Raw genomic sequence first — 27154 nt, forward strand, 5'->3', positions numbered from 1 at the left:
ATTCAACAGTTACAGCAGACAGTTGCCATTTTTAGAAACCGATGTGTGCCCCTTTGATATGGGCTTTGCACCTGTCATCGCTCAGCCATTAATTTCTCCTGGGGTTTTAGCCGCTCGCTGCTGGGAGCTGCGGTGACACAGCACAGACAATGGCAGGACGCGTCGCACAACTTGGGGCACTTCACTGAGGATCATCTCAGCCTGACAGCAAAAAAAGGATAATTGAGTTTACTTAAAAAGTCACTTGGTCTGTTTGTTTTGTTTTTTTTTCTGCTGTTTATATAAGTTTTTGTCTTCCCTCTTATTTACCCCACTTGGATCCAGTCACTGCAAATATCCGCCCTGATTTAATGAATGGAAGGTTCCTACGCAGTCAGAAATAGTATGAGAGTTGATTTCTGTGGGCTTTTTTTTTTAGGGCTGGGTAAATTTAGGCAAAGAAAATAAAATATAAAACATGTTTGGATTACAAGTTTTTATTCCATGCTAGTTTTATTCATTCTTTCTTCCTTCATTATGTTGTCCCTGACTTCCCTCCTCCCTCTTCACCGTTCTTCTTCCCTTCCTTTATTTATCTTGCCTGTCTTTTTTCCTTCCTTTCATCCTTTTGTCCTTAGCTCTCTCATAGCCTACCTTCTTTCCTTCGTTTCTTTCCTGTCACATGTCCTTCCTCCTTTGTGTCTTTCCTTTTTATCTGTGATGTCTCTCCTACCATCCTTTTTACCCTAACTTTTTTTTTCTTTTCTTCATACGCTGTGTCCTTTCTCCCTTTCTTCCTTATCTCCTAGTATTCTAATTTCTATTCTATTCCTTTTTATTCCGTCTTTTTTTACCATCTGTTTTCCATCCTTCTGCATGTACTACTTTCCTTCCCTTGTTCTGTTGTGTCCTTCCTCCCTTCCTTTGGCCCTTCATCTCTCCCTCACTTCTTTCATTCCCATACCTCTTTTCTTTCCCTTCTTTCTACTTAATACTTTCTTCTTCTTCTTTTCTTCTCAGTTTTTCCTACATCCCTCTCCTCCGTGTCTCCTACTCTACTTGAAGACTCATCCGTTAGAGTCAACACTCACCCAACGCATACATAACGTAGTTCCACCCAGCTTAAACTCTTCATGTGCAGCAGTTGTTTTGACTCATTAAATTGAAGCGCTTTTTACCTTCTCCTTTTTACTGATCCTCAACAAACACTAACAGCATTATTAAGAGAGATGGACAATGTTAAATCAGCCTTTCAGATGCGCATTAAAGCAGGAACCATCAACGCAGCGAGCGAATTTCACCTGATTGTGGCCTCGCCCTCGTTCAGCCATTATGTTATCCCATTTTATTTTCAAAGAAAAACCTCAGCACTCACTCTATTGATGATTCGCTTTCCCCTCCATATCAATAGCCATTAACAACTTTAAGCCTTGCCAAGCACGTAAGATGGAGAGCTAATTGCCTCCCTTTTCTTTTTTTTTTTCCTGTGGAGTACTGTATACAGTGATGATGAATCATCATCACTCCATCATCTCCAATCTTTGTTGGAGTTTTGCTGGATAAATGGATATTAATGCTTGAATAACCACAAACACCCACACAGGCAATACAAACAGACAAATCGCTCCGTTTTTTTGTCTCGCCTGTGCTTCCAATTTGCACAATCGTCTCCTTTCCCACCACCTGCCTAAAACACAGGCTATAACACGTGCGCTCGCGTTTCCATGCACTAAACAGCACTGCGGCAACTTTGCGTCTTCCTCATGCAACCGCATGATCATTCACCGTAGCACTCATGACCCGTCTACATCGACCGGCGCCACCTGTGTGAAGTAGAGCGAACGAGCCCACCCCACACACCCCCCCGCTGACAGCGAAATGTATGCAATTAAACCACATTAAAGTCGTTAGCCCAACAGACGTGAGAGGCAGCAGATGGTTACGATGCAGAAATCTGCTCCCGCTGAAGCTCCTCAGTCACCGCGTGCTTGTGTGGTGGAGCCTCCCCTGAAGTGCACCCGTGTGCGTTTTCCGTGTACGTTTTTCTGGCTGTAAATCTCACACTAACACACGAAGACAGAGGCCGGCGCTCACGTTGCTTTCTGATTAGTCCCAAAATAAAACGGACTGTCGCGTCGCTGCAAAAGTAACATACCTCGACTTGAAGGAGTTGAACTTTTTAAAGTCTTTTCTTTTAAGCCAACCCACACACTCTACAAAATGTGGACTTCAACGCATACTGGAAGAAAGGGACGGGGATTGATGTGGCCCAAAATGCACTTGAATACCTCACCTCTACACCCATATAAGGCAGCGACAGGATCGTTTTAGATGGGCCCCCTCCCAAGGTTTCTGTAACTAGTAGAAAATTAATTCATATTTATCATTTCTTGACATGATTAATCATCTCCCCTACTCTCCTCTTCTCTTCTTCCTCCTCCAATCAGCGCCATACTTTTTTCCTCATCTTAAAACATTTTCTAGATGATATTCCAGGTGTAGAGAGTTAACAATGGCACAAATCCCTCAAATTACAAAGTTATTAAATGTTTTAAATGAGGTAATTAAAAACGAATAGAAAACTTATCGGTAACACTTTATTTGACGGGGTGTACATAAGACTGACATTACACTGTCATAAACATGACATAACACCTGTTATGAACATAAATGACTCATTATGAATGTTTAGGACTGTTATTAATTGTCATTTGGTAAATTATGACACTATTAAAGCAAAGTTGACATTGTTTAACATGTCTTTGTTATGACAAGCCCTTAACTTAACAAAACCACAAATCAAGCCCTTAACTTAACAAAACCACAAATCAAGCCCTTAACTTAACAAAACCACAAATCAAGCCTTTAACTTAACCAAATCCCAATCCAAGCCCATAATTTAACCTAATCGTAAATCAAGACCTAAACTTAACCTAATCCCAAGTCAAGCCCTAAACTTAACCTTGTCTCTGTTAATGTCAAGTTGTCATAACAGACATTTTAAACAATGTCAACTTTGCTTTAATAGTGTCATCATTTACCGAATGACAATTAATGACAACAGTCCTAAACATTCATAAAGTCATTTATGTTCATAACAGGTGTTATGTCATGTTTATGACAGTGTAATGTCAGTCTTATGTACACCCCTTCAAATAAAGTGTAACCAACTTATCTTAACATAGATCGTTATTTATGTTCAATATATTAAATAGTCTCAATGTATTTGTCAGTGACAGAATTAAATTGAGGAACCTAATCCAAACTTGAATCAAATATCTGGTCAAATCATACATCATTTTTTTCTTTTTCAAAATAATTTTTTGCTTCCAGTGCTACAGTACAGAATGAAATAATTTAAGCTGCTGCCATGTCTCATACAGAAAAACCCGAAGGTATTGGTTATGCTGCACAGCAACTCAGCTGCAGACCATCCACTTCTTCTATAGTATTTTCTGCCCTGCTGAGTGAGTTTTCTTTTCATGGGGAACATATAAATGAATTCATGATATTCTGCAACAAATGGCCATTAAGCAAAAATATATGTAAAGTAATTACTAAAGAAAGATGCATTAACTTACTGGACACTATGCAAAGGTACTGCTAATAAGGCTCAGTTTACCAGTAATTCCTCTGACCGAAGAAGCCTCTTGAAAAGACGAAGCGTTTAAAAATTAACTTGTCCAGAGGCCAACTCCGCTTTTGGTAATTTTAGATTTTTTTTTTTTTTATACCTGGATTGTTGAGATTCATCAGGACTTTCTGATATAGAAAGTCTAAAAACTAAAGGTTTTCTCATTTGTTTTTATTTTTGGCTTTTAATATGAAATATGGACTTATTTGACCACATCCACTTTAAAACAGGTAATACCTAGGTTGACAGCGTGTAAACCACATAATTATATACTGAACAAAGATTTTTTAAAACAATTATGATCTGTAGAAACACAAAAAGGGCAAATTTTCCCCTTTAATTGGGGGTCTGCTTGATAACTGCTGTACTTGGAGAAGTCAAACCTGGACTAAATTATTTGACATCGGTTACAGAACGTTTGGAGATAGTTTTTGGTTCCTGAAACCTTATTTTTCTCAAAGCACAAATAAAAATTGGATTTTCATTAAAAATACTGTTAAAATCTAGTCTTGTCTTGCTCTCAGGAAAGCAGCATTATCACATCACGTTGCGTGGTGCAGAAAGGGGGCTGTTCGTCAAGCTAAAAACAGCTATCATTAGCTTATGCTGTTTGGGAGCTTTATAGCTGCGCTGATGCACGTTCAAGAGCTTCACTGACTTTCTATGTTGCGTTCAAACATCTGTGTAATTTCAGCGTAACTTTGACAGCTTTCAGCGCAACAGTCTATTACTCTGAAATGCGCTGGCGAGAACCCTTAAAGTACTTCTTGATTCTGAGATCATACAAGTTGCTAAATGTTAGAAAGTTCACATATAATTATGACCCGAGCAAAAAATAATAATAATTCGACGAAAAAGTGGATTTTTACGGCTTTTTAGCTCAAGGCTCATTAAAATAATGTTGCATGACTGATGACGTAATTCGTAGGCAAGCGTTGGTCTGTGGATATGGTAACAAGTTACTTCCTGGTTGCAAACTCGCTTTCTCAAAGACAAATAGACGGATTAAACATGGCTAAAAAGTGTGTGGCTTATGGTTGGTCAAATACCAACAAGGATAATGTCTCTTTACACACATTTCCGAACCCAAAAAGTCCCGGTGTGCCAAATTCAGTTCCCCTGTGAAAATCTGTTCCCCTCTATGTCAGGAGCGCTGCAGCCAGAGAGGCGGGGTTTCACGGCGCTTCTGATCGGTTTCTCGGTAAAACAACTCATATAATCATGTCAAGATCGTAACATTCAGTTTAATCGACAGCTGTTGTTTACAAAATTGTAAAATAAAAATAAATAAACGCTGTCGTCAGGCAGCTGAAATGTCCACAGAGATCTGTCGCCACAGCAGCCTGCTGTGAAGCGACCTGTTCTCCACACTACCTCCCAGCACGGCGCTGCTAACCCGCAGAAACCTGAGGCGTGGTGGGGATAGACCCGCAGCCCTTTGGGTTCGGAACCCAATTTGGGTCACGTGGTACGATGGACGGACATCGTACCACTTGACTCAAATTGAGGATTTTCAGCCTAGCGGTCGCTGAGTGACAATTTTAAGTCCTTAAAAAAACTTTTAACGGCGCAATCACGATCTTAATGCCACATTTTTTGAAAATATGGTCACTAATGCATGTATTTCCGAGTTGTTCGATCTCAGAATCAATTAGTACTTTAAAGTAATGGAAGTCTAACTTGACTGAAAAATACACGTTTAGACAAAAATAGCTTTAAAGTTTTTTCTACCCCATCAATTGTGACAGCCACAAATCCTCAGTATCTGACAGACTTTCTCTGTCGTTTACTTGTGCTGCGAAGATTTTCGGTGGGCCGTAGCTTACCTTCAGCAGTCATAAAATCATTTCCCTTTATGGTAACTAAACACTTACCCAACACTTGACACAATGATGGACCTCATTGTCCCATTAAAGCTACAACCTAGTTTTTATTGTTGGGTCTTTGTTTAAGACTGCATTACAATTTATTGGTCCAATGTACCTCATTGGCCCCCACTTGTGTAAACGATTTTATTAAAGCAAAAAAGAAGTTAACGGCAGCCCGCCGATCTGGTGCACTGATTGTACTGGGATGCAGTCATGCCTCTCCACAGGGGAGCTTCCGTTCACTGGAAGAGCCTGGGGCGGGGGAGTGCAGTAGTAATGTTACATGATGTCTCGCTACAGGCATACAGGACCGCAGAGATGATATACAGAACACTTACTGTGCACTTACATGTTGAATAATTTGCTGTGAAAAATAAAAGCAGTAAGGAATTTTTTTCCCTTTTTATATAATAATCTGATTAACTTTTAGTTAAATTAACTTTTTACTTATCAATTGTGCTCACCCTAAAGGCTGAAACATTTAAGCAAGGCATCTGAGATTTGATAAAAGTGCTTAACTCCAGGCGAATGACTGTTTGCACCAGCAAACACAAAATAACACAAATACCAAAACAGCTAAAGCCACCCCTGCCCACAGCTCTCCGAGAGCAAATGTGGTGGGTTTCAAATGTACGAGACAGAGCGAGGGATGAAAGCAAAAGAGCCAATACCGTTGCTGCGTTGAATACAGATGAGAGAAGGGAAGGCAGCATTCTGATCAGGCTGGATTTCAGTCGTCCTTCCCTCTAGAGCAAAAAGTCTTGAGAGGCCTTTGGCTTTCTAAACCGAGAAGGACCTCACCTGTTCAATCTTTTAAACTCAAAAGGTCTTCTATTTTTTTTTAGAACATACCATTACACAGGATTCCTCATTGGTCTTGACAGATGTAGATAATTATGAGAAACAAGCAAATTGAGTGCTGGAAAATGATAAATTTTTGTAAGAAGTTGTAAAAGCACTCATGTTATCAACCTTTGTTGTGAAGAATCTGCCTTTTGTATCGGATACGGATATCTTTATTTGACATGTTAGAGTTTAAAATAGAGGACAATTAATGTTTTTCAAACACCAAAAAAGCTGTGAAATTGTCAAATACTGAACTCCAAAATCTCAAAACCATTTGTTGTTTTTATCATCAGATAAGTCCTACCAACAATCAAAGCAGTATACAACTTATTGTTTTTAATGAAATGTCCAGAAAAGTCTAGATTGAAATGAAAAATGTGTGTGAATCCTGTTAATACTTTACAGGCACCAGCTGGTTACTGGTACCAAGTTTGCAAACTGCTAAAATCTCCCATCATATTGGTTCTATGGTTTGAAGCTTTTCTTCATGCGATGTCGAAGAAAGTGCCGGCATTACCGGTGTTTTTCCAGCTCTTTGGTAGAGTAACACCGCAGGACCCCTCCCCCACCTATTTCTTCATACAGCTGGTTGGCGAGCTAAAAAACAGCTTCTACTCTTAACCAGAAAGACCAATGTCGAAATATTTCTGTTCATGACAAACAGAGTGGGTGGTTTTTTGTAGAATCAAGGAGAACCACTGTGCTATGATCTGGTTAGCCACCAGAGCAGATAGCTCTGTTAATTAAGCAGAAAATATTTGCTTCATTAACAGATAATAACTTATCTGTTTAGAAAATACAAATTATTTTGTAGTGGTTGTTAATATGACAAACCATGGTGTTTTTACTTAGGTTTTATCATACCATAAAGACTTACAGCAGCTCATGCTAATTGTGTAAAGGAAATGTATTTTTCCCATAGATTTAATGAGGTATTGGGTCTTCTGTTCAGTTCTATGGTTAAGATGCTGAAATCTGAGTTGTTTCTTACCAGTGCCCTCTTGCAGCCAGCTCATTTTAAGTTCTCCAATAAGGTGTTAAAACATCTTAAAGGCCTAAGGCATATAAAAATCAGTCAATAAGCTGCTTAGCAGCTGCTCTCTTTTCTTAGTTAAGAAAAATAGAGCTAAGTTTGTGTCAAAGCTTTTTTAGCTGGATTCACTTTTAATGTATTCAGAAGAGAAGGAGTGAAGCAAAGTCTGACATCTTAAATCGTGCTTCGATTGCAATTTTGAGTTTAATTAGTTGAAGACGACGTGTACTTTTTTCACCCTCGAGCAGAATACAAATTCTTTCTGTTGGTGTCACCAGGTCGTCTCAACGGCTCATTAAAAGCTAGCGTGGAGGGAAAGAATTAATGGGAACTCAACACCTTTTAGCTGAAAACGTAGAAGGATAAACTAATGCAAAGAGCCTAAATTTATAAAGATTTGTTTGACTTTCGCAGCAGCCGGTGAGAGACGCCTGGAAATGTAGTCCCTTTGACACGCTCAGAAAAGAGGAGTTTAAATATTTTAACCTGTGCCGGGAAAAAAAAAAAAAAAACAGGTTGGAAGGGGGATCTCATCCTTTCAGAAAGCCACGAACTGTGTGGAGTCAGATGAGTGCAGACACCGAAGCCCCACCGGGATTTGTCTTTTCGTGTGATTATCAACACCGTGATTGGTTGTAAACCCTGTTGTCACGGCAATGATTTCAGCCTTGATGATGAAAGCTTCTGGGACACCAATCCGCAGCATGCCTGCACACACACACACACACACACACACACACACACACTTTCACTCTGTCTTACCACTAACCAGCCTCATTCCCCTTTGAGAGAGAGGCATTAGTTGGCTAGATTGAACTCTAGTGTGTGTGTGTGTGTGTGTGTGTGTGTGTGTGTGTGTGTGTGTGTGTGCAATGTGGGTTGTTGTTGTTGTCTATCTCCTAACTTACCAAGTAATGTACTGAGCTAAAATCTCAGGAAAGGCTCAGGCTCCACTGACTTTTACCTGCCACTTTTTTTCCTCACTTTTTGCATTTCTGTATTTTGAGCTCAGCTTTAGGCTTCTTTGAGTGAAAAGCTGCGTAAATTGGTAGTTTTTGATTAGTCGGAGACCACATTTTAGCCTCATTAGCTTCCTGTAAGCACCCGCATGACGTAGATGCATAATGGCACAGCTCCAATCTACATCCGGTTACAGACATGGAGGCTATCAAACATTTCCTCTGGTACCATTACTAGGATTTAAATTGTTGTTTTTTTTAAGAGATGTCAGAGAAATGATTTGATTTTACTCAAACTGAATGGAGCATAAAATAATGCAGTACGTTTAACTTTTCCCTCGGATACAAGAAAGGCAACGTTGACTGTCCGGAAGTCTTTCCAAGCACAAAACCCTGGAAAATCATGTTGTTGAAATATTAAGGAGCATTAATCATCACTTTTATTAAGACGACAGTTTTACCAGCTAATAACAGCTTGTTTTACTTGCGCTCGTCTATAAAGAGCAAAATAACAGGTGGAACGTGACAAAATTGCTTTAGATAGTGTTTATACTTTTTTCTTAAGGAATTCAAAATTAAAGCAAATAAGTGTTGTAAAAACAAAAGTTACACCTACAGTTAAGGACAAGATCATTTGTACTCCTCCGCTGTTCATTCATGCAGTGAAACAGTTGAAATCATTTTTCTACTGTTTGCTGCAAAACTAAAACGTAATTGAAATGATAAAATCCAGTCCTGATGTCAGAGTCGAGCTCCACTACAGTAAACAGTCCGAGAATGAATAAAACATGACACCTTCTGACTTTTGCTCTAACTGCTCACAAATAGGGCCCATAATCAGCTCTATTCACCATGAACCAGGTCAAGGAAAGTAATGCAGCTGCCCAGACTTTCCTTTTGTGCTCTTTGTTGAGCAAAAGAGTCATCTGTGCATCTTTGCTAGCTCGAGAGAGCAAAAAGAGTAACAACTAGGTCAGCTTTTCCAGCTGTTTGTCAAAGACAAATACCAGTATTGCCTAGAGTGGTAAAAGCACGCATGACTGAAAGAGTAAAATAGCAGATGATCTTCTATGACTAGTTTGTCTAGCGTTGTGGGGAGGTCTATTACGCATGGACTTGGACGAGATTATGAGTAAAATAACCTTAAATACAAATATGTTCACAACATCTCAACATTTCCGTAAAACCTTTAAACAATTATGTAAGATATGATTTAATCTGTTTTATTTGGAACAGAAAGGAAATAAATATCACTGATTATTGCATTTATAGCAATTTTATCCATAATATAATATCGCTAAGATTTTTATTTTCATTTTGATACATAGGCTACTACATTTAAAAGTAGCGGTCTTCTTTCTCACGTGTAGCTTGCCAGCATTTGGTCTAAGAAGAGGAAAAGTCAAGTTGCCATTTTAAAGCTAGCTAACCAGCAGTGAGTAGGTATAGTTGGTATCATTGGTGTCAGGATAAAGCAGCAGGACAATTGTCTTGTCCTGCTGCCCTCTGGAAAGAGGTTCCGCAGCATCCGCTGCAGGTCCACTAGGTTCTGCAAAAGCTTTTTCCCTGCTGCCATCAGACTGTTGAACTGCTGAAGTATAAAAGTGTACCACACTAGATTCGCTGATTTGCACATTTGCACATTTGCACATTGTATCGTATTCTGCAAAATTGATGCTGCACCTTAACCGGAAACGTACTGCAAAACTGTGTACAATGCAAACGTCTACTTTTAAATCACTGCTGCACCCTACTGCATATTTGTCTACATTTGGTTTACATTGTTTACATTTCAACTGCCTACTGTTCACTGCTGCACTTTATCCGGAAGTAAATTGAAATTTATCCTGTAAGTGACTGCGATTGATCACTGCACTTTATCCTGTACTGTAATTCACTGCAAGGTATCCTGTAGAGTTACTGCAATATTTCTGAGCTGTGTGAAAACGAAATTTCGTTCTGTATGCACTCTGTGTATACAAAATGACAATAAAGAAAGTCTAAGTCTAAGGATAGAGTTTAGCATAGATAGACGGATTAGGCCCTCGTCTGCAGTACTGACGGCATTAGCTTCCTGCTTAGTGTAGCTGAACTCACCCTCATTGGTCAGGTACATGCTGTAAGCAAATAGCTGAAAACAACCAATGCAACTCTGAGGCCCCTACAATCCAAAATCCTTTCTGGTTTATGGCAGAGTTTGTTTCCTGTTGGTTCAGGCACTAAGGAATATCTGTCTGCGTTCTCTTCAGGTTAAAACTGCGTTCAGGATATAACGCAGCATTAACTGCAGGATTTATTGACGCCACCTGGCAATATTTTAAACCCGGCAGTATTTAAGCATAAAATATTGGCTGGGAAACAAACTCTGTGATGGCTGACATCGAAGCAGACAGCATGAAGGCATTAAGCTAATGCTAATTGGACTTTTTTATATTGAAGCTCAGTGAAACAAGATTTATTGCTAAGGAAATGCTAGTGCCAGTTTGGAACATAAACTGGGTTTGTGGGAGACGCTTGGGTGTAGATGTTGAGTTGTAGAAGCAAAGAACTGATGAACAGGGCTAAGACAGAGGGTACTTCCTGGTACTCCTCCTCAAGGGGAGGAGCTCCGGCACCAGGAAGGAGCTCAGAGAGGAACCGCTTCCCCATTAAAGTGGTTAGTAGAGTTAGTAGAGTTCTTAAACAGTGAAGTTTTGTAAACGTAGCTCTGTTAAAATTCTTACTGTGTGATTAATTTAGCTTCTTTTTTTTTTTTACCCTATTTTAAATGTTGATCCTCTGCAGATTTGTCTTTGCCAGTAGCTTCTAGTTTCAAATATTATCTTTCCAATTAAAAAAAATCCTACGTTTAGCTCTGCAGTTCTTGATGAGCTGTCTGTTCTCACTGTGCCTGTCTTCTAAGCATCCGTTCTCTGTCGCACCAGGGCCTGATGATCCTGTTGCAGAACCTCCCCACGATGCACTGGGGCAACGAGGAAGTGAGCGTGCTGCTGGCCGAAGCATACAGGTTGAAGTTCGCCTTCGCCGACGCGCCCAACCACTACAAGAGATGATGAGAGGCGGCTCCTCCTCTTCCTCCTCCTTCGTCTCCTGTCCCGCGGTCGCCTGCTGGACTCACAGGCCTCCCCGTCGAGGGCCCTCCCCTTTCCCCAACCCCCCCCTTTTTTTTCGCCCATATTTTCAGTGGGCCTTTCAGCTACTAAGAGATTCGAATCAAGCAGTGACTGAGGACGTGTGGTGTAGCATTCTGACAAGATGATGACGGTGTGGAGCCTTTTCTTTTTAAGTGATCTCTGTGACCGACAGTGAAATGTGCACTCTCACAGTCTGATGCAGCAACCGGTCATTAACAATGATGATTGCAGTTTTTTTTTTGGTTTTTTTTTTTTGGGCTTTTTCTTTGATGAACAGCAGCCCCACAGCTTGACGCAAGATCACAAACGGTTTCTCAGCAACGCCTGGGGTTACGTCTGCATTATTTTACACTACCATAGAAAAATATTGTTTATTTCTCTTCTAGGCAACGTTTAGGACCCTTATTTGTTTACAAGTATGAAGAAAGACAGTAGAAGAGCTTTTTTTTTTTTTTTTTTTTTTTTTTTAGACGATTTACAAATCTGTGACTGCACAACGTGAAGAAGTGTGATGTCTGCAGTTTTTGCAGCACGAGGGGAACTGATTCAGTTTGCTTTCCAGGATCTGACGGCAGAGATCGGGTTCCGAGAATCCCGCGCTCAGCGAAATCCCTCTCCCTTTTATCCCCCCTCCGTCCTCCCACCCTCCCTGCAACACATCGCAGCATCAGAGTGGAAGGAAAACAGTGGTGGGAGGCTGCAGGTCAGGAGAGGCTCACGCCGTATTCAAGTTGCTACTCATTCCCACTGGTTAGGGTTTGTCTTAGACCGCCTGTTCATGAAGTCTGATCATTAAATGCTCCTCTCTAAGCCGACTACCTCAGCTCTCACAACTTCTGCTTTTCAAAATTCATAAAGATAGAAATATATCTATATTTTTTTTGTTTTCTGTCGTCTTTCACTTCCACGTTATTAAGATTTCTCATGAAACGTCTCATTCTAAGTCTTGACTAGCATTACATTCAGGTGAGGCTGTGCTGGTTGTAGAACAAAACGCTGCCTGATCCGAGCTTAGCATCCGCAAGTTACCACATAAGGTTGGGTTTAAAACACAGGAAATGTTAGTTATGTAATTGCTCCTATTTTGCACCCACACTAGACTGTACACATCCCTGGACAAAGCAGGACACTAGCAAAGTCGATTCATACAGCTAGATCTGTACTTTGCAGGTTTAACACAGGGTTGCTTGTTTATCCATGGGAAATAGACTTACTTTTCAATACTGGAAAGTTTAATCCCATTTTTTAAAACATTAATTCAGTCGTTTGCTTTGAATTTATGGCAGTAACTTCTTTCGGGGTCACGCTTGAAATACAAAAACGGCAAAAAGTAACAGACTGGAAAGAAAGAAGAAACCAAGGATGGAGCGAGAGTTGGTGGGACTGATGGATCCGAGGAGAGATGGATTGATGGAGCAATGCAACTTTCAGATAATGTGTAGACACACACACACTTATTAGACAATCTATTTCCTGGCCTGAAAATACCAAAATCACCGGCAAACTTTTGTGGGCCGTGTACGGATAACTGTGCTTCTGAACGACCCGTTTGGATCCGGCAGTCGTGACGTAGAACTTATTCATCGCACCAAACCCCCCCCCCCCCATACAGTGGTCACTGTCGCTGTAGCACGAAGGGGATACGTTTGGTTCGTTTTCCAAATCCGCCCCGCACACAATGCCCGGCCCGCACGTGTCGCCGGCGCCGCAGCGATGTAATTCTTTGCAGGGACGCGGCGGTGGCCTGATAAATCAGACATTCATGACATAACTCAAAAAGCAGTTAACATTCGCAGCCTCCTGTAGCGCCTCCGCCAGGATCCATTATTGTCACCGTGAGCCGGCAGAGACGGCGAGCGTAGGTGTGTGAAGGGGAGACGAAGGGAGAGAGAGAGAGGGAGGGAGGGAGGGTGTTGTGTTCCTTTGGAAGTTTCAGCGCTTTTTCTCTGAGAGCTGTCAGTCTTTGATCACACACTGGGACTTTTTTTTTTTTTTTTTTTTTTTTTTCTCTCTCTACACAATTTGAACCAGTTTCACAAGCCCCTTATCTCCTGTGCTGTGTGACAAGAAAAACTGCACCTAATTTAAAAAATCCACAGCCTTTTTTTTTTTTTTTTTTTTTTGCTCCTGCTTCCTTTCTTTGAGATGTATATCCAATTCGTTCAATCAGCATTTTAAAGATTCCGACAAGAGGTTTTATTTTTTTTTACAGCCCCTTATGTTTACGTTAAGACGTGCCTGCCTCTGAGGGAGAAACCATCCAGATTAACGCAAATGTGCTCAAAGGGTTTTTTGAAGTTAATATTAGTTGATAGAAAATGTCATTTTTGTACATTATTTTGGGTCTGAAGCGATCATCATGAGCTGTTTCAGTCTTCTTTGGGTATTTATTATTATTATTATTACAAATGTGTCATTTATTTACTAATCCCGCCCAGTCTCTCTACAGGCCTGTCAATCTTTGATGCGGATACTGTATGAATGATCAGGGCTGCTGTTTTTTTTTCTCAGCTTTTGACGAGTGCTGACAAGGTGCAGCAGTGTTCTCCTTTCCTAAAACATAAGGTACACGAATTAATCGGCGGCTTTTACTCAGCTTTATGTTTTGTGCAGAAGAAAACGACCGCTAGATGTTCTCTCGGGGGGATTTTATCGCCACAGCGTTCGTGGATGCTGTCACATCTAACGTTTGAAGCCTTTTTAATCAAGCATTACTGATGTGCCCTGCTGAAAAAAATTTTACTGTTTGTCTGCGGCATAACACACCTTTTGTTATCATTTCCACGTACTCTTATTGGCTTTATTGGAGAGCACAGCCATTAGCCGCACCCTCCCTATCGCACAAGCATAATCTGAGTGAAACATTTGATTTAACTAGGTTTTTTCACTGAAATCACTGTTTAGAGAAAATATTTCTCTCAAAATTGCCACAGTTGTGTGTACGTTACTTTTCATGCTGTTCAGACTGCTGAAAACCTTTTAATTAATATTGCAAAATAGCCCAGTTTTTCTGATATAGCACAAAAAAAATCCTACTAGCCCGATCTTGTCCATATGTTAAATCAATGCAAATATTGAAAGATTTCAACTAGAGCTGTGGTCATTGTTGTTTCTTTAATAAGATAATGATTCAATATATTTGCTCAGACACAAAGAAACGACTCGCCAGACCCACAAATCGGCCTTTCTCCAGCCCCCACACCTGGAACCTATTGAAAACATGGAGTAAGCCAAAGAGACTGTGTTTTGTCTCCTTTCCGTTTGAGGCTTTTCACACATTTTCACTCGGGGCAACAATAAATGTGGCCTTCAGGTGAAAAATTACAGGCTCATTTTGTAGAAAAAAGCCCACTTTTAGAGGACTATTACGTCCAGTGATGAAATAATACATTTAGAGCTGCATGGTGGCGCTCATAAAATCTGCAGGTCATCTCAGCTGCCCCATTACTTCCCTGTAAGATTTGTTGCACTTTCCCATTGTGCCGTCGAAGTTTCCGCTGCTTTTAGCTCGCGCAGTAATGGGTATGCTTGACAGGCAATGCAGCAGGAACTAATACGGGGGCAGGGATTTGCAAACAGTAAATATTTGTCCAGTCTTTTTTTTTGTTTTTTTTAATCCAAACTCCTTCCCTCAAGCTCAAGTTGCCTTAATACACAAGTTTGTGTTGATCTGTAAACCACTGAGGAAACCAAGCTCATGCTAGTGATCCACTCCATCCTTAGACTCTAGGATTGTGAGTTGTGGATAAAGCGAAGCTTCCCGTTCTCCATCTTTCTTGTCATTTTATGCAGAAGTCGTTTTCCTTTTACCAAGAATCAGACGCCTCGCCACATTCAAGTGGAAAAGAGATCATTTTAACCAACAAACTCAAACGAAATCACTCGCTGCTAATCTCAAGTCAGCCTCCCACCGTCTCACTCACGTCTCTATGGTGACTGCTGACATCTGGCTGGAGCGTCTCTCCTTCTATTAGCCCACACAGACAGACTTCAAACATTCTTGGGAGCTCCATCAGGCAGGTTTCAGGAAAGCAACACTTCAGCTGCCTTTACTTTTTATTTTTTTCAAGTCGTCTACCAGTACTTATGAAAAACAACCCCCTCCCCCCCCCACCCCTTTACCTTCAGAGAGCTGAGAAAGAAAGCTAATGTTTGCCAGATTGTGTGGGTGACAGGAGTAGTGTCGATTGGATTAAATTTCAAAATATGTACAGAAACAAATATCTGTAAATACAAAGTGTAAATAAATCCTATATATGGAATACCAAAAAAACGCGTGGACTCTTGTTTCTTGAAATTTGTCTAAACGTGACACGTCCACTTGCAGGTTCGTCAAGAGACCATATTCCAGGGTTTTGTCTTCAGCAAACACACAAAGCTATCCATCGCCAGTAAGATCGGATCCACTGTGACTTGCAAATATATTCATAACCCTTAAAGTTTGTCACATTACAACCACAGACTTCAATGGATTTTATTGAGATTTTTCCTTTTTTATTCCTGGGAAGATGCGTTTTTCTTCTTATTGTATCATTGAAAACATAGAAATCTGATGGCTATTTTATATTATATGCATTTAGATTGTTTCAATTTATTTTTGTGCAACTCCTATTTTTGGTTGTAACACCAATGATAGACCTAACAGATATATGCACACTCACCAGTAAAAAACAAAAAGGAAATAAATCTCTTCTTTTTAGTCTCTGGGTCCGTGCTGCTGCTTTTTTTTTCTTGGTTCATAAACATAATTTAACGGTCCTTCTTTCCTTTGTATTGTGTTTATCACCTTTTCATGATGAGCATCAATTCTCCGATTGTTTTTGAATCTTTGCAAATTAAATAAACGTATAACATCTCACAATCTGTGATGTCAATAACCTGTATTTAGTGTGTAATCAGTTTTAAATTTGAAAACAAATGTGATTTTTTTTAAGTTGGCTCAGATGCGAAAAAATAAATACATTTAAAGAGCGTTTTACAACAATGCCAAATCAGAAACGAATAAATAGTTTTTTTTTTCAGGATTTTCTTGTTCACAGGTTGGATTTTAAAGCAACTATACCTGAATTTATTTTTTGTCTGGTTAAGAAAAAATGCTTTTTACATAATGGGTTATGATTTAAAAATGCATAGTTTGATAACAATTGAATAAATGATTTACATGATCGAGCAAGTCCAGGCTTTTTTTTTTTTTTTTTTTTTCTAGGAATAAGCAGCGAAATGGAGGGAACAACCAGTGGCAAATTTTCTCGCTAATGACACAACGAGGTGCGGAACCGGTGCCATGCAGCCACTCCTCCAGCACATGCATGTAAACAGAACAGCATGGCATGTATGCAAGTGTTGCCCATTCACATAGGAAGATATAATTTACCCGACATGTAGCCATTTATGTGAAAACAAAGAAAAGTCCCCCGATGAAACCTTATTTCCAATGGAAGATTGTGCAAAAGGTTGAGGCACACGTTTAGAGTCGTGCATGCCAAGTGCTTGTCGAGGAAAAAACATTTGGGGGCGTGGCCTACAGTTCAGAACTAAACTTCTCACAGTTGAAATTTGTGCAGAATCAGGTATAGTTCCTTTAAAGGTTACACGATGGATTGAAGTAGCTGTTTTGTGCGCACATTTTTGAAAACCCTAAAAACTGCTGGAACTGTTCACATCTGGAAGATTTATTCGGATGTATGAAAACGCTTTAATTTGAACCGTTGTAGCTCTGGCTCCGTGTTTCCTGTTTTCGATCCGCGAGAAGGTGGTCTTCCACCAAAGTCTCGTCTCGTCTGCAGCCTCCAACAGGTTTCCTGCTCGGATTGTCCTAAATTTAGCTCCATCCATCTCACCATTAACTCGGACCACTGGTCCCTGCTGAAGAAAAGCGTCCCCACAGCATGATGCTGCCAGCTCTTTTGTTTCACTGCGGGGACGATGCGTCCAGGGTAATGCGTCCAGGGTAATGCGTCCCTGATTTCTGACCCCCATGCCCGACGGTCACATTTTGGCAGGTATGCAGTTGTGCCATAGATTGATTGGTATTATTTAAGTTGAAATATTGTTAATACTCCAGCCTTGCTTTAAACCTCTCCAGAACTCCTTCCTTGACCTTCCTGGTGTGTTCCTTGGTCTCTACATCACTGTTTATTCACCAGTGTTCTCCATCAAACTGGGATTCATCCAATACCAGTTAGTTGACTCTATAAAACACCTTATCGTGGTTGTAATGTGACAAAGTATTTCTTCAAGTGGTATTAATAGTAACACTGTGGGTTGTGTGATGAACAGGATGCTGGAACAACGGAGTTATTTTTCTGCATCATCTCTTTACGATTACCCTCTTGTCTTTTTTTGCAGACAGCCGGGCCGGCAGCACGAACAGGTAAAGTGCAGCTAATGGCCGACATGGTGTCCTAACAGGGAAACAAGTTGTCTGTTCTCTGCGGAAGACCTGCAGAGAGAAGACGAAGGGTGTATTAATATCTCCCCATGCGTGTTCTTGCCAAAGACAGGACGAAAGGAGAGAAACAAAGCCGGACAGGATCCGCAAGTGTCAGTGCGTACCTGTTTGTGTGTTTGTGGTAGATCCCCCCCCCCCACAGCTCTCGTTAGGCTGACTGATGTTCACACCGGCAACCAATTACGGAGCGGCGGTCACCGAGGACTCTAGTCACTTGATGAGAAATTAAAAACACATTAAAACCAACAATGGTCGCAGGAAGGTGCCAGCTTGCACACACAGGCATGGAGAGAATTATGGATGGGTGAAGTAGCTTAAAGTTTTTTTTTTTTTAATATCCTTACATATTTGAGACCTTTTTTTATTATTATTGGAACACTTTTGCCTACTGAATTTCAATCACCAATTTACCAGCCCATCAGCCAACATGTACCAACTGTAATTAGCCTGTCCTGATCGTTTTACTGCATCCAGCTTTCAAGGCAGAGATCTAGAGACAGACCTCAGTTGTTTTCCTTTTTTTTTTTTTTTTACAGCTTTAATAGTATGGAGGACCAAGTCTTCCATAATTAAAAATAAATACAGAAATAAATAAATGCTCAATAAATAAATATGCATACAATTATGTGCCACCAAAAATATAATAAACAAATAAATGTAGGTAGAAAATAAATTATACAGTGAGACAAAATGTATATATCTCCTTTAATTAGCCACTTTATTTATTAATTACTTATTTTTTTAAGTATTTATTTATGTGCATGTTATATTTTTTTTGTCTGTTTTATTCTTTCTTTGTATTTTTTTGCCCTATTTATTTCTCCGATGCTATTTATTTCTGCCTGTCCTTTTTACATTTCTGTTTCTCATTTTTACATTTCTGTCTGTCCTTTTTACATTTCTGTTTGTCTTTTTTACATTTCTGTCTGTCCTTTTTACATTTCTGTTTGTCTTTTTTACATTTCTGTCTGTCCTTTTTACATTTCTGTTTCTCGTTTTTACATTTCTGTCTGTCCTTTTTACATTTCTGTTTCTCGTTTTTACATTTCTGTCTCTCGTTTTTACATTTCTGCCTGTCCTTTTTACATTTCTGTATGCATTTCTGCCTCATTATGCAAATGAGGAGGGGCTGTGTCTTAAGGGCTCAACTTCTTCCCATTGGTTGGTTAGCATTTTTACTGCATCGGTCAATCTACATGGCTTTCCCCCGCACTAAAGAATTGTTTAGTAATTTCAAACTCAGCAGGCAGACGTTCAGTGTCCGACCTCTTAAGGGAAGCTGCTAATAGACTGGAAGAATTAGAACGCTGTACATTTGGGATCTGAAATGTTTTTCGGTGGTTTCAGATTCGGCTTTCCAGATCAGTAACTCATCGGCGGATGATTTATTCTACAAAACAGACACCTCTCCGCAACCACCGCAAGGCAGACACTGAGCTACAACCGTAGTTTCCTCAAAACGAGTCTTAGTCCGTGGGCCAGAATCTGTGGGACGTCTCCTTAAGGAGTTTCGAACTGTCAGACGGCAACTTTCTTCCACCGGGAAAAGTTGCTACACATAGCAGTGATCTCAAAACACCAATGTTCCCACGTTTTCACTTGCACATTAATAAGTTATTGCTGATAAGAAATCTAAACGGTTGCGCTCCCGTCCGAGAGGTCACGTGATTCGATTTTTGCTGCTCAGCCAATCAGATCGCTGTATTGTCAGCTGAGTGCGTTCAATCTGTAAGGTGTTGTGAAAATATGTTTCCAGACGAAGAAAGCCCAATAATAGTATTTTCTGGCGCCAGTTGGCAAAGATCTTGATGGCAAGGAAAAAGAAATAGCCCAGACCATCCATCATTCATTTTCTAACACGCTTATCCCTGCTGGGTTCGGATCGGTGCCGATCTCCAGCTGTCAATGGGCGAGAGGCGGGGTATAAACTGGACAGGTCGCCCGTCCATCGCAGGGCAGAAATAGTCCAGACTTTTGCTCATTTTGCTGTGATATCACCAAGACCTGCTGCACTAGGATAGCACAGCCAAACGAATTATCCCCGGCAGAATTTGGATCCCCTGCGTCGGGAGCGCATTCAGCTGGAAGAATGAATCCAGTCAACTCCGCCTCATCTCCAACCGGCGTGGAAATGAAGATGTTTTACTTTTCTTAACGAAATATAGCGATGGTGTCGTTACATTATCGTTCAGTTAGTGGGTTAAAACTGAAAATGTAACACTTGTTAGTGTGATCATCAAGGATTGTTATGTCGGTTAAAACTCCATTGATCACTCAGTAGGTGTTATGAGAAAGAAAAGCTCTGTGGTCATTTCCACATGTGTCACAAAAATATTAGCTTTGTTATTAGATTGTCGCATGTCTGTCTGCCTAAACCAAAAATCCACCTTCATGAGTCCATCACAGCTGTCTACTTGTTCATCTTTTTTCTTTTTCTTTTTTGGTAGCTAGACCCGCATGAATAGATAAAGCGGATTTCACGTGTGATCAAATAAACACTGAATAAAGGTACAGCCAAAATTATCAGATTTAATAAGATTTTAATTCAACCAAGAACCATATAGAGATATTAACTATATTAAGAAAACGAGATATGCCGATTTTAAAAACAGAACAATGTATTAGGATTTTAAAAAATCAATTTCATTTTATTAGAATGTGATGTTTAAAAATATTTAGACTTCACAAAGCTGAAGGTTAAAACTTTTATTGATTTCAAACATTCTCCCGACGCAGGGGATCCAGATTCTGCCGGGGATAAGTCGTTTGGCTGTGCTATCCTAGTGCAGCAGGTCTTGGTGATATCACAGCAAAATGAGCAAAAGTCTGGACTATTTCTGCCCTGCGATGGACGGGCGACCTGTCCAGTTTATACCCCGCCTCTCGCCCATTGACAGCTGGAGATCGGCACCGATCCGAACCCAGCAGGGATAAGCGTGTTAGAAAATGAATGATGGATGGTCTGGGCTATTTCTTTTTCCTTGCCATCAAGATCTTTGCCAACTGGCGCCAGAAAATACTATTATTGGGCTTTCTTCGTCTGGAAACATATTTTCACAACACCTTACAGATTGAACGCACTCAGCTGACAATACAGCGATCTGATTGGCTGAGCAGCAAAAATCGAATCACGTGACCTCTCGGACGGGAGCGCAACCGTTTAGATTTCTTATCAGCAATAACTTATTAATGTGCAAGTGAAAACGTGGGAACATTGGTGTTTTGAGATCACTGCTATGTGTAGCAACTTTTCCCGGTGGAAGAAAGTTGCCGTCTGACAGTTCATACGAAACTTCTTTAGGAGACGTCCCACAGATTCTGGCCCACGGACTAAGACTCGTTTTGAGGAAACTACGGTTGTAGCTCAGTGTCTGCCTTGCGGTGGTTGCGGAGAGGTGTCTGTTTTGTAGAATAAATCATCCGCCGATGAGTTACTGATCTGGAAAGCCGAATCTGAAACCACCGAAAAACATTTCAGATCCCAAATGTACAGCGTTCTAATTCTTCCAGTCTATTAGCAGCTTCCCTTAAGAGGTCGGACACTGAACGTCTGCCAGCTGAGTTTGAAATTACTAAACAATTCTTTAGTGCGGGGGAAAGCCATGTAGATTGACCGATGCAGTAAAAATGCTAACCAACCAATGGGAAGAAGTTGAGCCCTTAAGACACAGCCCCTCCTCATTTGCATAATGAGGCAGAAATGCATACAGAAATGTAAAAAGGACAGGCAGAAATGTAAAAACGAGAGACAGAAATGTAAAAACGAGAAACAGAAATGTAAAAAGGACAGACAGAAATGTAAAAACGAGAAACAGAAATGTAAAAAGGACAGACAGAAATGTAAAAAGGCCAGACAGAAATGTAAAAACGAGAAACAGAAATGTAAAAAGGACAGACAGAAATGTAAAAATGAGAAACAGAAATGTAAAAAGGACAGGCAGAAATAAATAGCATCGGAGAAATAAATAGGGCAAAAAAATACAAAGAAAGAATAAAACAGACAAAAAAAATATAACATGCACATAAATAAATACTTAAAAAAAATAAGTAATTAATAAATAAAGTGGCTAATTAAAGGAGATATATACATTTTGTCTCACTGTATAATTTATTTTCTACCTACATTTATTTGTTTATTATATTTTTGGTGGCACATAATTGTATGCATATTTATTTATTGAGCATTTATTTATTTCTGTATTTATTTTTAATTATGGAAGACTTGGTCCTCCATATAATAGAGGTTGTTGGGATTAAAAAAAAAAAAAAAACTTTAAAAATACCCACAACCTTGAACCTTGACACATTTTTTTGTCATATTACAACTTCCGGGTCCTTTATCAGAGAGTGGCTAAACAACAGCTATTGTTGCAGTTTTCCAAATAGGAGACGCTGCAACATAATGTGGAAGAAGGAGACGAAATCTGACATTTCTTACATGCATGAAAAACATCAAACTAACGCTGCACACGACCCACGGTGAAACATTGCTGTTTTGGCGTCGCGATCTGGAAGCGGTTTGCTTCGACAGGAGCAATGAAGCTGGTGAGAGTTGATGGGAAGATGGATGGAGCTAAATATAGGTGAATCCTGGGAGAAAACCAGCTGGAGGCTGCGAGACCTGAGGCTGTGGCTGCTCAGACACTCTCCATGTAGCTGGGCTGAGCTTCAGCTAGTTTGCAATAATAATGGGCAACAATTTTAGTCTGTAAATGTGTAAAGCCACTAAAGACATAGTCCAAAAGACTTATACAGAAAAATGGACACCACAATATTCAGACTTTATTTTTAAAAACCACGTATCCTTCACTTCCACTTTGAGACGTATGCATTATTTTTGTGAGGAACCATATACTGCAAAGGCTCCCTGCCACTGTGATGCAAAAAAACTTTCAGTTCAAAATGACTACTGAAGGAAGCAAACACGTTGCTAATCTGATGGAAAGTCATTTCTGACTGGTTATGTGGAACACTTAATTGATTTAGTCCATGCATACGCCTTTAAATCATTCCATCTTTTATCAAGGATGAAAAATAGCTTTCAGTAAATTGTGTATATGCCGTTGAATTCCAACATTATCTTGGTACGCTTCATAATTGAGCTATTTCCAGCCGATTCCAGAATAAAATGAAAACAAAATGACGTTCTGCTCAGACGCAGCGCGAAGTCAAAATAAACGGCGAGCAGTTGGCAACAATTTAGAACTGTTTATTGTGATTTACTTTGCAAAAAATTGTCCTCCTCATTTAAAATCTACATTTTCCTCATTAGATCTGGTCCTGGAATGACCCCCAGAGAAATTATACGGTATGATTTTAACAAAACGATGAACAATCAGAATTACACATCACTAGATGCCTTTTTTCATAATTTTTCTTCTTTTTTTTAACCTTTTGTCTGGTTTTCAGCTATTTATTAAACATTAGGGTCCGCAGTCACTGCCAGGCAGCCAGAACCATGGAGCTGCGTCATAATAATGGTTAAACGCTAATTCTACACATACTAATTAACAGTTAAACATGGAGGTTAGCCTATATGATTAGATGGCTATAATTATTGTGTATAAAAAAAAGCCTATTTTCTTTCAGGTGGTAATTTTTCAAAATATTGTGATTAGGTGATAATGTTTTAGTTACTCAAATGGAAAAAACAGCAGTGTGAAGAGCTGAAATTGAGCTATTAAAGTAGCTCGTTTAAAAGAAAAAAAACAGAACAAACTTGCCCTCTGCCTTTTGATTATTGTAAATGCGTTATTACAATTCTGCTTATTATTTATTATAATAGTTATTACATTTCTGCTTTTTCACAGCACCAAAAACAACACGCTGTTTTTGGTGCCGTGAAAGTTGACTGAACCTCCACTATGACGTAAATTGCGGATGGTCTTGGTGAGGCTTTCTGTCGCATGTTAATACTTTCTACAAGGTAATATTCATTTACTCTGATGGTGAATTAATTTGGGTATATATTACCGTGGCATGGTTATCAAGAATTCCGATGAGGGCCAGCCTGATAGCCAGATTACAGCACATGTTGAAGGTAGCATCGTGCTATCTCGTCATGATTTTGTTGCAGAAAACTTTCATTATGATGGAGGCTCACGCCACATTGTGGTGAAGTCATGGCTTTTTAGAGTCAGTATGGTTAATATGGATGCATTTACAGATTCATTACACATAGAGTTAACATTTGTATATTTTTAGTCTGATGTCAAGTTGTTGTTTTTTTGACCCTGTCATGAAAGACACGGCAGTAAACCAGTTTAGACGCACACAAAGCCAACTAGCAGCTGTGCTGGTAGCCACCTGCATCAGTGTCCATTCCCATTAAAAACAAAAGGGGAAAAAAAATAACCAAAGCCTCAAGATCATGACAGAATATGCTGATGACACACTGATTTGCAGGAGGAACCTCCTTGAATCAAGCAGAAGAGATCTTGCTAAATGGATTTGGTGATGTATATTCTAAGGCTTCTTATTCATTCATCTTGATATGAGAAGGTTTTTGCATAAAGACAAATTATCAACAATGAATATATTGGCATATGATTGAACTAAAACGCCGGTTTTCCATTGCCAAATCTCCAACTGAGCTATTTCCAATTTGCCTTCAAATTACTCCCACTTTGAGTTATTCCTTTTACACTCCTCTCCTAATCTACATGTAATACAACCTCTCTGTTTCTCCTCCCGCTTGTCAGTGCTGACAGCCGTAACCTTTTTTTTTTTTTTTTCTCCCCCACTTTTTTTTTTTTTTTTAATCTTGATTTTTCATGCAGCTGAGAAGGTTAATCAAACTCCTGCATACTTCCTGTGATGAAGCGCAGCAGGCGCAGCTAATGGCAGCTGAAAAGATTGTCATGGTCACTGTGAAGATATCGGCGTTTCTGCAGACGCGGTGCCGCAAGCCGGCTGCGAGGCTGATGTTCGATTTTTAAATGTTGCTGGAAGTCATGCGGGGAATAAATAACAAACAAATGCTTTATTTTCCACGAAATATGGAAACAAGCTCTGACTGGTCATTAAACATTGAGATTATTAGCTGCTGATAGTGGTTAAAAACAAAACAAACAAAAAAAACACCCGTTATGTCACTGATTCATTCTGGAGTCTTTTTAAAGATTGCTCCTTGATTGAACTCTTCCTACAAAGATTTGATCCGTCTTTTAAATTTCTAAGGATATTTTTAAACCTTTGTCTTCTGACTGGAATCAAGAACTGTGCAGCCTTTAATGTATCAACTTTGACCCGGCACCTGGTTAACCTTTACCGGGAAGGAGCTCAACAAAGGGAATATTTATACCCTACTTCACACAATCAGAGCATGATTAAAAACTTCATAGACTTCCTTCCTTTATCACTGCTTACTCATCACATAAAGCCTGATTGGGGTTGAGCTCCCATCAAGTCCACTATGCGTGTCCCCATCACCACTGACAGCATCGCGGTGACCGAATCGACAGGCCTTTAGACGCGTGTCGCTCCGAATTCATCTCGTGTTCAGACAAGCATTAGCGCTGCATGAAAAGTCACAGACTGATGATTCATTTTCTTAATACGAACTTAGGAAGTACACTTCCCCAGTGAGCGGGTTTTGGTTGAAATGATGTCTAAATGGCCCACAGAAATCCAGGCTAAAATTGGCCTGGACGGTCGAAACCGTATATTTAAACAAAACATGTCAACCTTTCTGGCTTTTAGTAATTCATGATCATCAAAATACCATAGTTTATAAAAAATGGTAAAATAATGGTAAGGAGAATTTAGAGACTTTTCTTTATGTCCTCAGTCAAATTCAGAAATGGACGTAAACTAAGACTGCTTGCTTTCAAACCGTTTTGGGGGAAAGGTGTAACGGCTAATTTAACGTTACGGCGTGTGGTTTGACTGGAGGAACACATTCGGATGGATTTCAAGGCAACACCTCTAACACGGCACTCACTTGTGTGGCATCATGGGAAAGTCGAAAGAAAGCAGCCAAGATATCAGGAAAAGAGTTGGCTCATCCTTAGGTGTGATTTGCAGATGCCCGAAGGTACTGCACTCATCTGTTTAAACCCTTGTTTGCCACTAGACCCCTTCGTAATATCCAGAGGTGAACGTGCTTTGGTGGAGCAACCAGAACGCCAACGCCAATAAGACACTATTGTTGGAGGCCAATCAGAAGAAGCAATTACTCCAAAACAAACAATATGCCAGACTGAAGTTCAAAATGGCCCTTTTGGATGGAGGCATTGATTATGTCGATGTATCCTGTTGCCTAATTTGGAGGGGGTATAAACCTGTTTGGCCTTAATGGAGGTATTTTGCAGGAAAAGGGGAAAACGACTGCACACTGGAAAGCATGAACCCAACTGTGATGTTAGGAGGTGGCAGCTTGATGTGTGGATGCTTTGCTACAGGAGTGACTGGTGCGCTTCACAAAGTAGATTTCTATACGTGGAAAGAGAGTTAGGTGGATACAAATCTAACCGTAATCCGGTCTTCCGAAAGGACACCGACCCTAACCAACCTGCATTAGTTCCAGAGTGGCTCAAGGACAACAAATGTATTGACCGTCAGAAAGCCCTGAAGCCCTCCCATGGATCATTTGTGGGCAGAGTTGAAAAGGCGTGTAGCCTCCAAACCTCACAAAGTTACACAAGTTCTTTGAGGAGGAATGGGCCAAAACTCCAGCAAAGTGTTGTGAAGAAGCTTATGGAAGGATCTGCCAAAGATTTGACCAAAATCATGCAGTTTGAAAGGACAATTTCACCTAATAAAGAAATCTATGCAAACCTCTGACTTGTAGCATTTAGCAAATAAAACACATTTTTCTCATCATGTCTGACCCAAAACAGGAGAGGTTTAGTCTGATTTAATGTGAAACAGCATGATGTGCCTTTTTATGCTGTATGCGAGTATCAGGTTTCAACTGTATACAAATGTCTCGTGTAAATGGCCATACTTAAACCCGTTAGAGAAATCAGTTTTGCTTTGTGTAAATATAGACAGAACATGGAGGTCTAAATCAGGGCAACATCTGGATTTAAAATCAGCTCATATCTAACTGAGGTCCACGTGGAGCCTCAGTTTTAGGACTCTCCTTGGCTGTTTTACTTTTAGTTAAGTTCATGCTGTTCGGGTCCCATTTGAAGATGACTCGGACATTTTTCGCACCAGTACCTCAAACTTGACAGTTTCATCCTCTTTAAGGACTGCGGGATGCACCGGCACGGATTATGAGTCTGGCACATTGCTGATATAGCTG

At 40.0% G+C, this 27154-nt stretch overlaps 1 protein-coding gene across 1 annotated transcript in view; it reads left to right on the forward strand.

Annotated features, from left to right (window-relative positions):
* tbc1d22a (TBC1 domain family, member 22a) overlaps positions 1–15726 on the forward strand; it is a gene marked incomplete in the record, with an annotated part of 156978 nt that extends 141252 nt beyond the window's left edge. The window contains 1 exon segment of the mRNA XM_036148865.1: positions 11244–15726. Coding sequence (XP_036004758.1) covers positions 11244–11372 — 129 coding nt within the window.
* Positions 15727–27154: the final 11428 nt, after the last annotated feature.

This window comes from Fundulus heteroclitus, chromosome 17 (genome assembly GCF_011125445.2).
Source record: "Fundulus heteroclitus isolate FHET01 chromosome 17, MU-UCD_Fhet_4.1, whole genome shotgun sequence".
NCBI classification, from domain to species: domain Eukaryota; kingdom Metazoa; phylum Chordata; class Actinopteri; order Cyprinodontiformes; family Fundulidae; genus Fundulus; species Fundulus heteroclitus.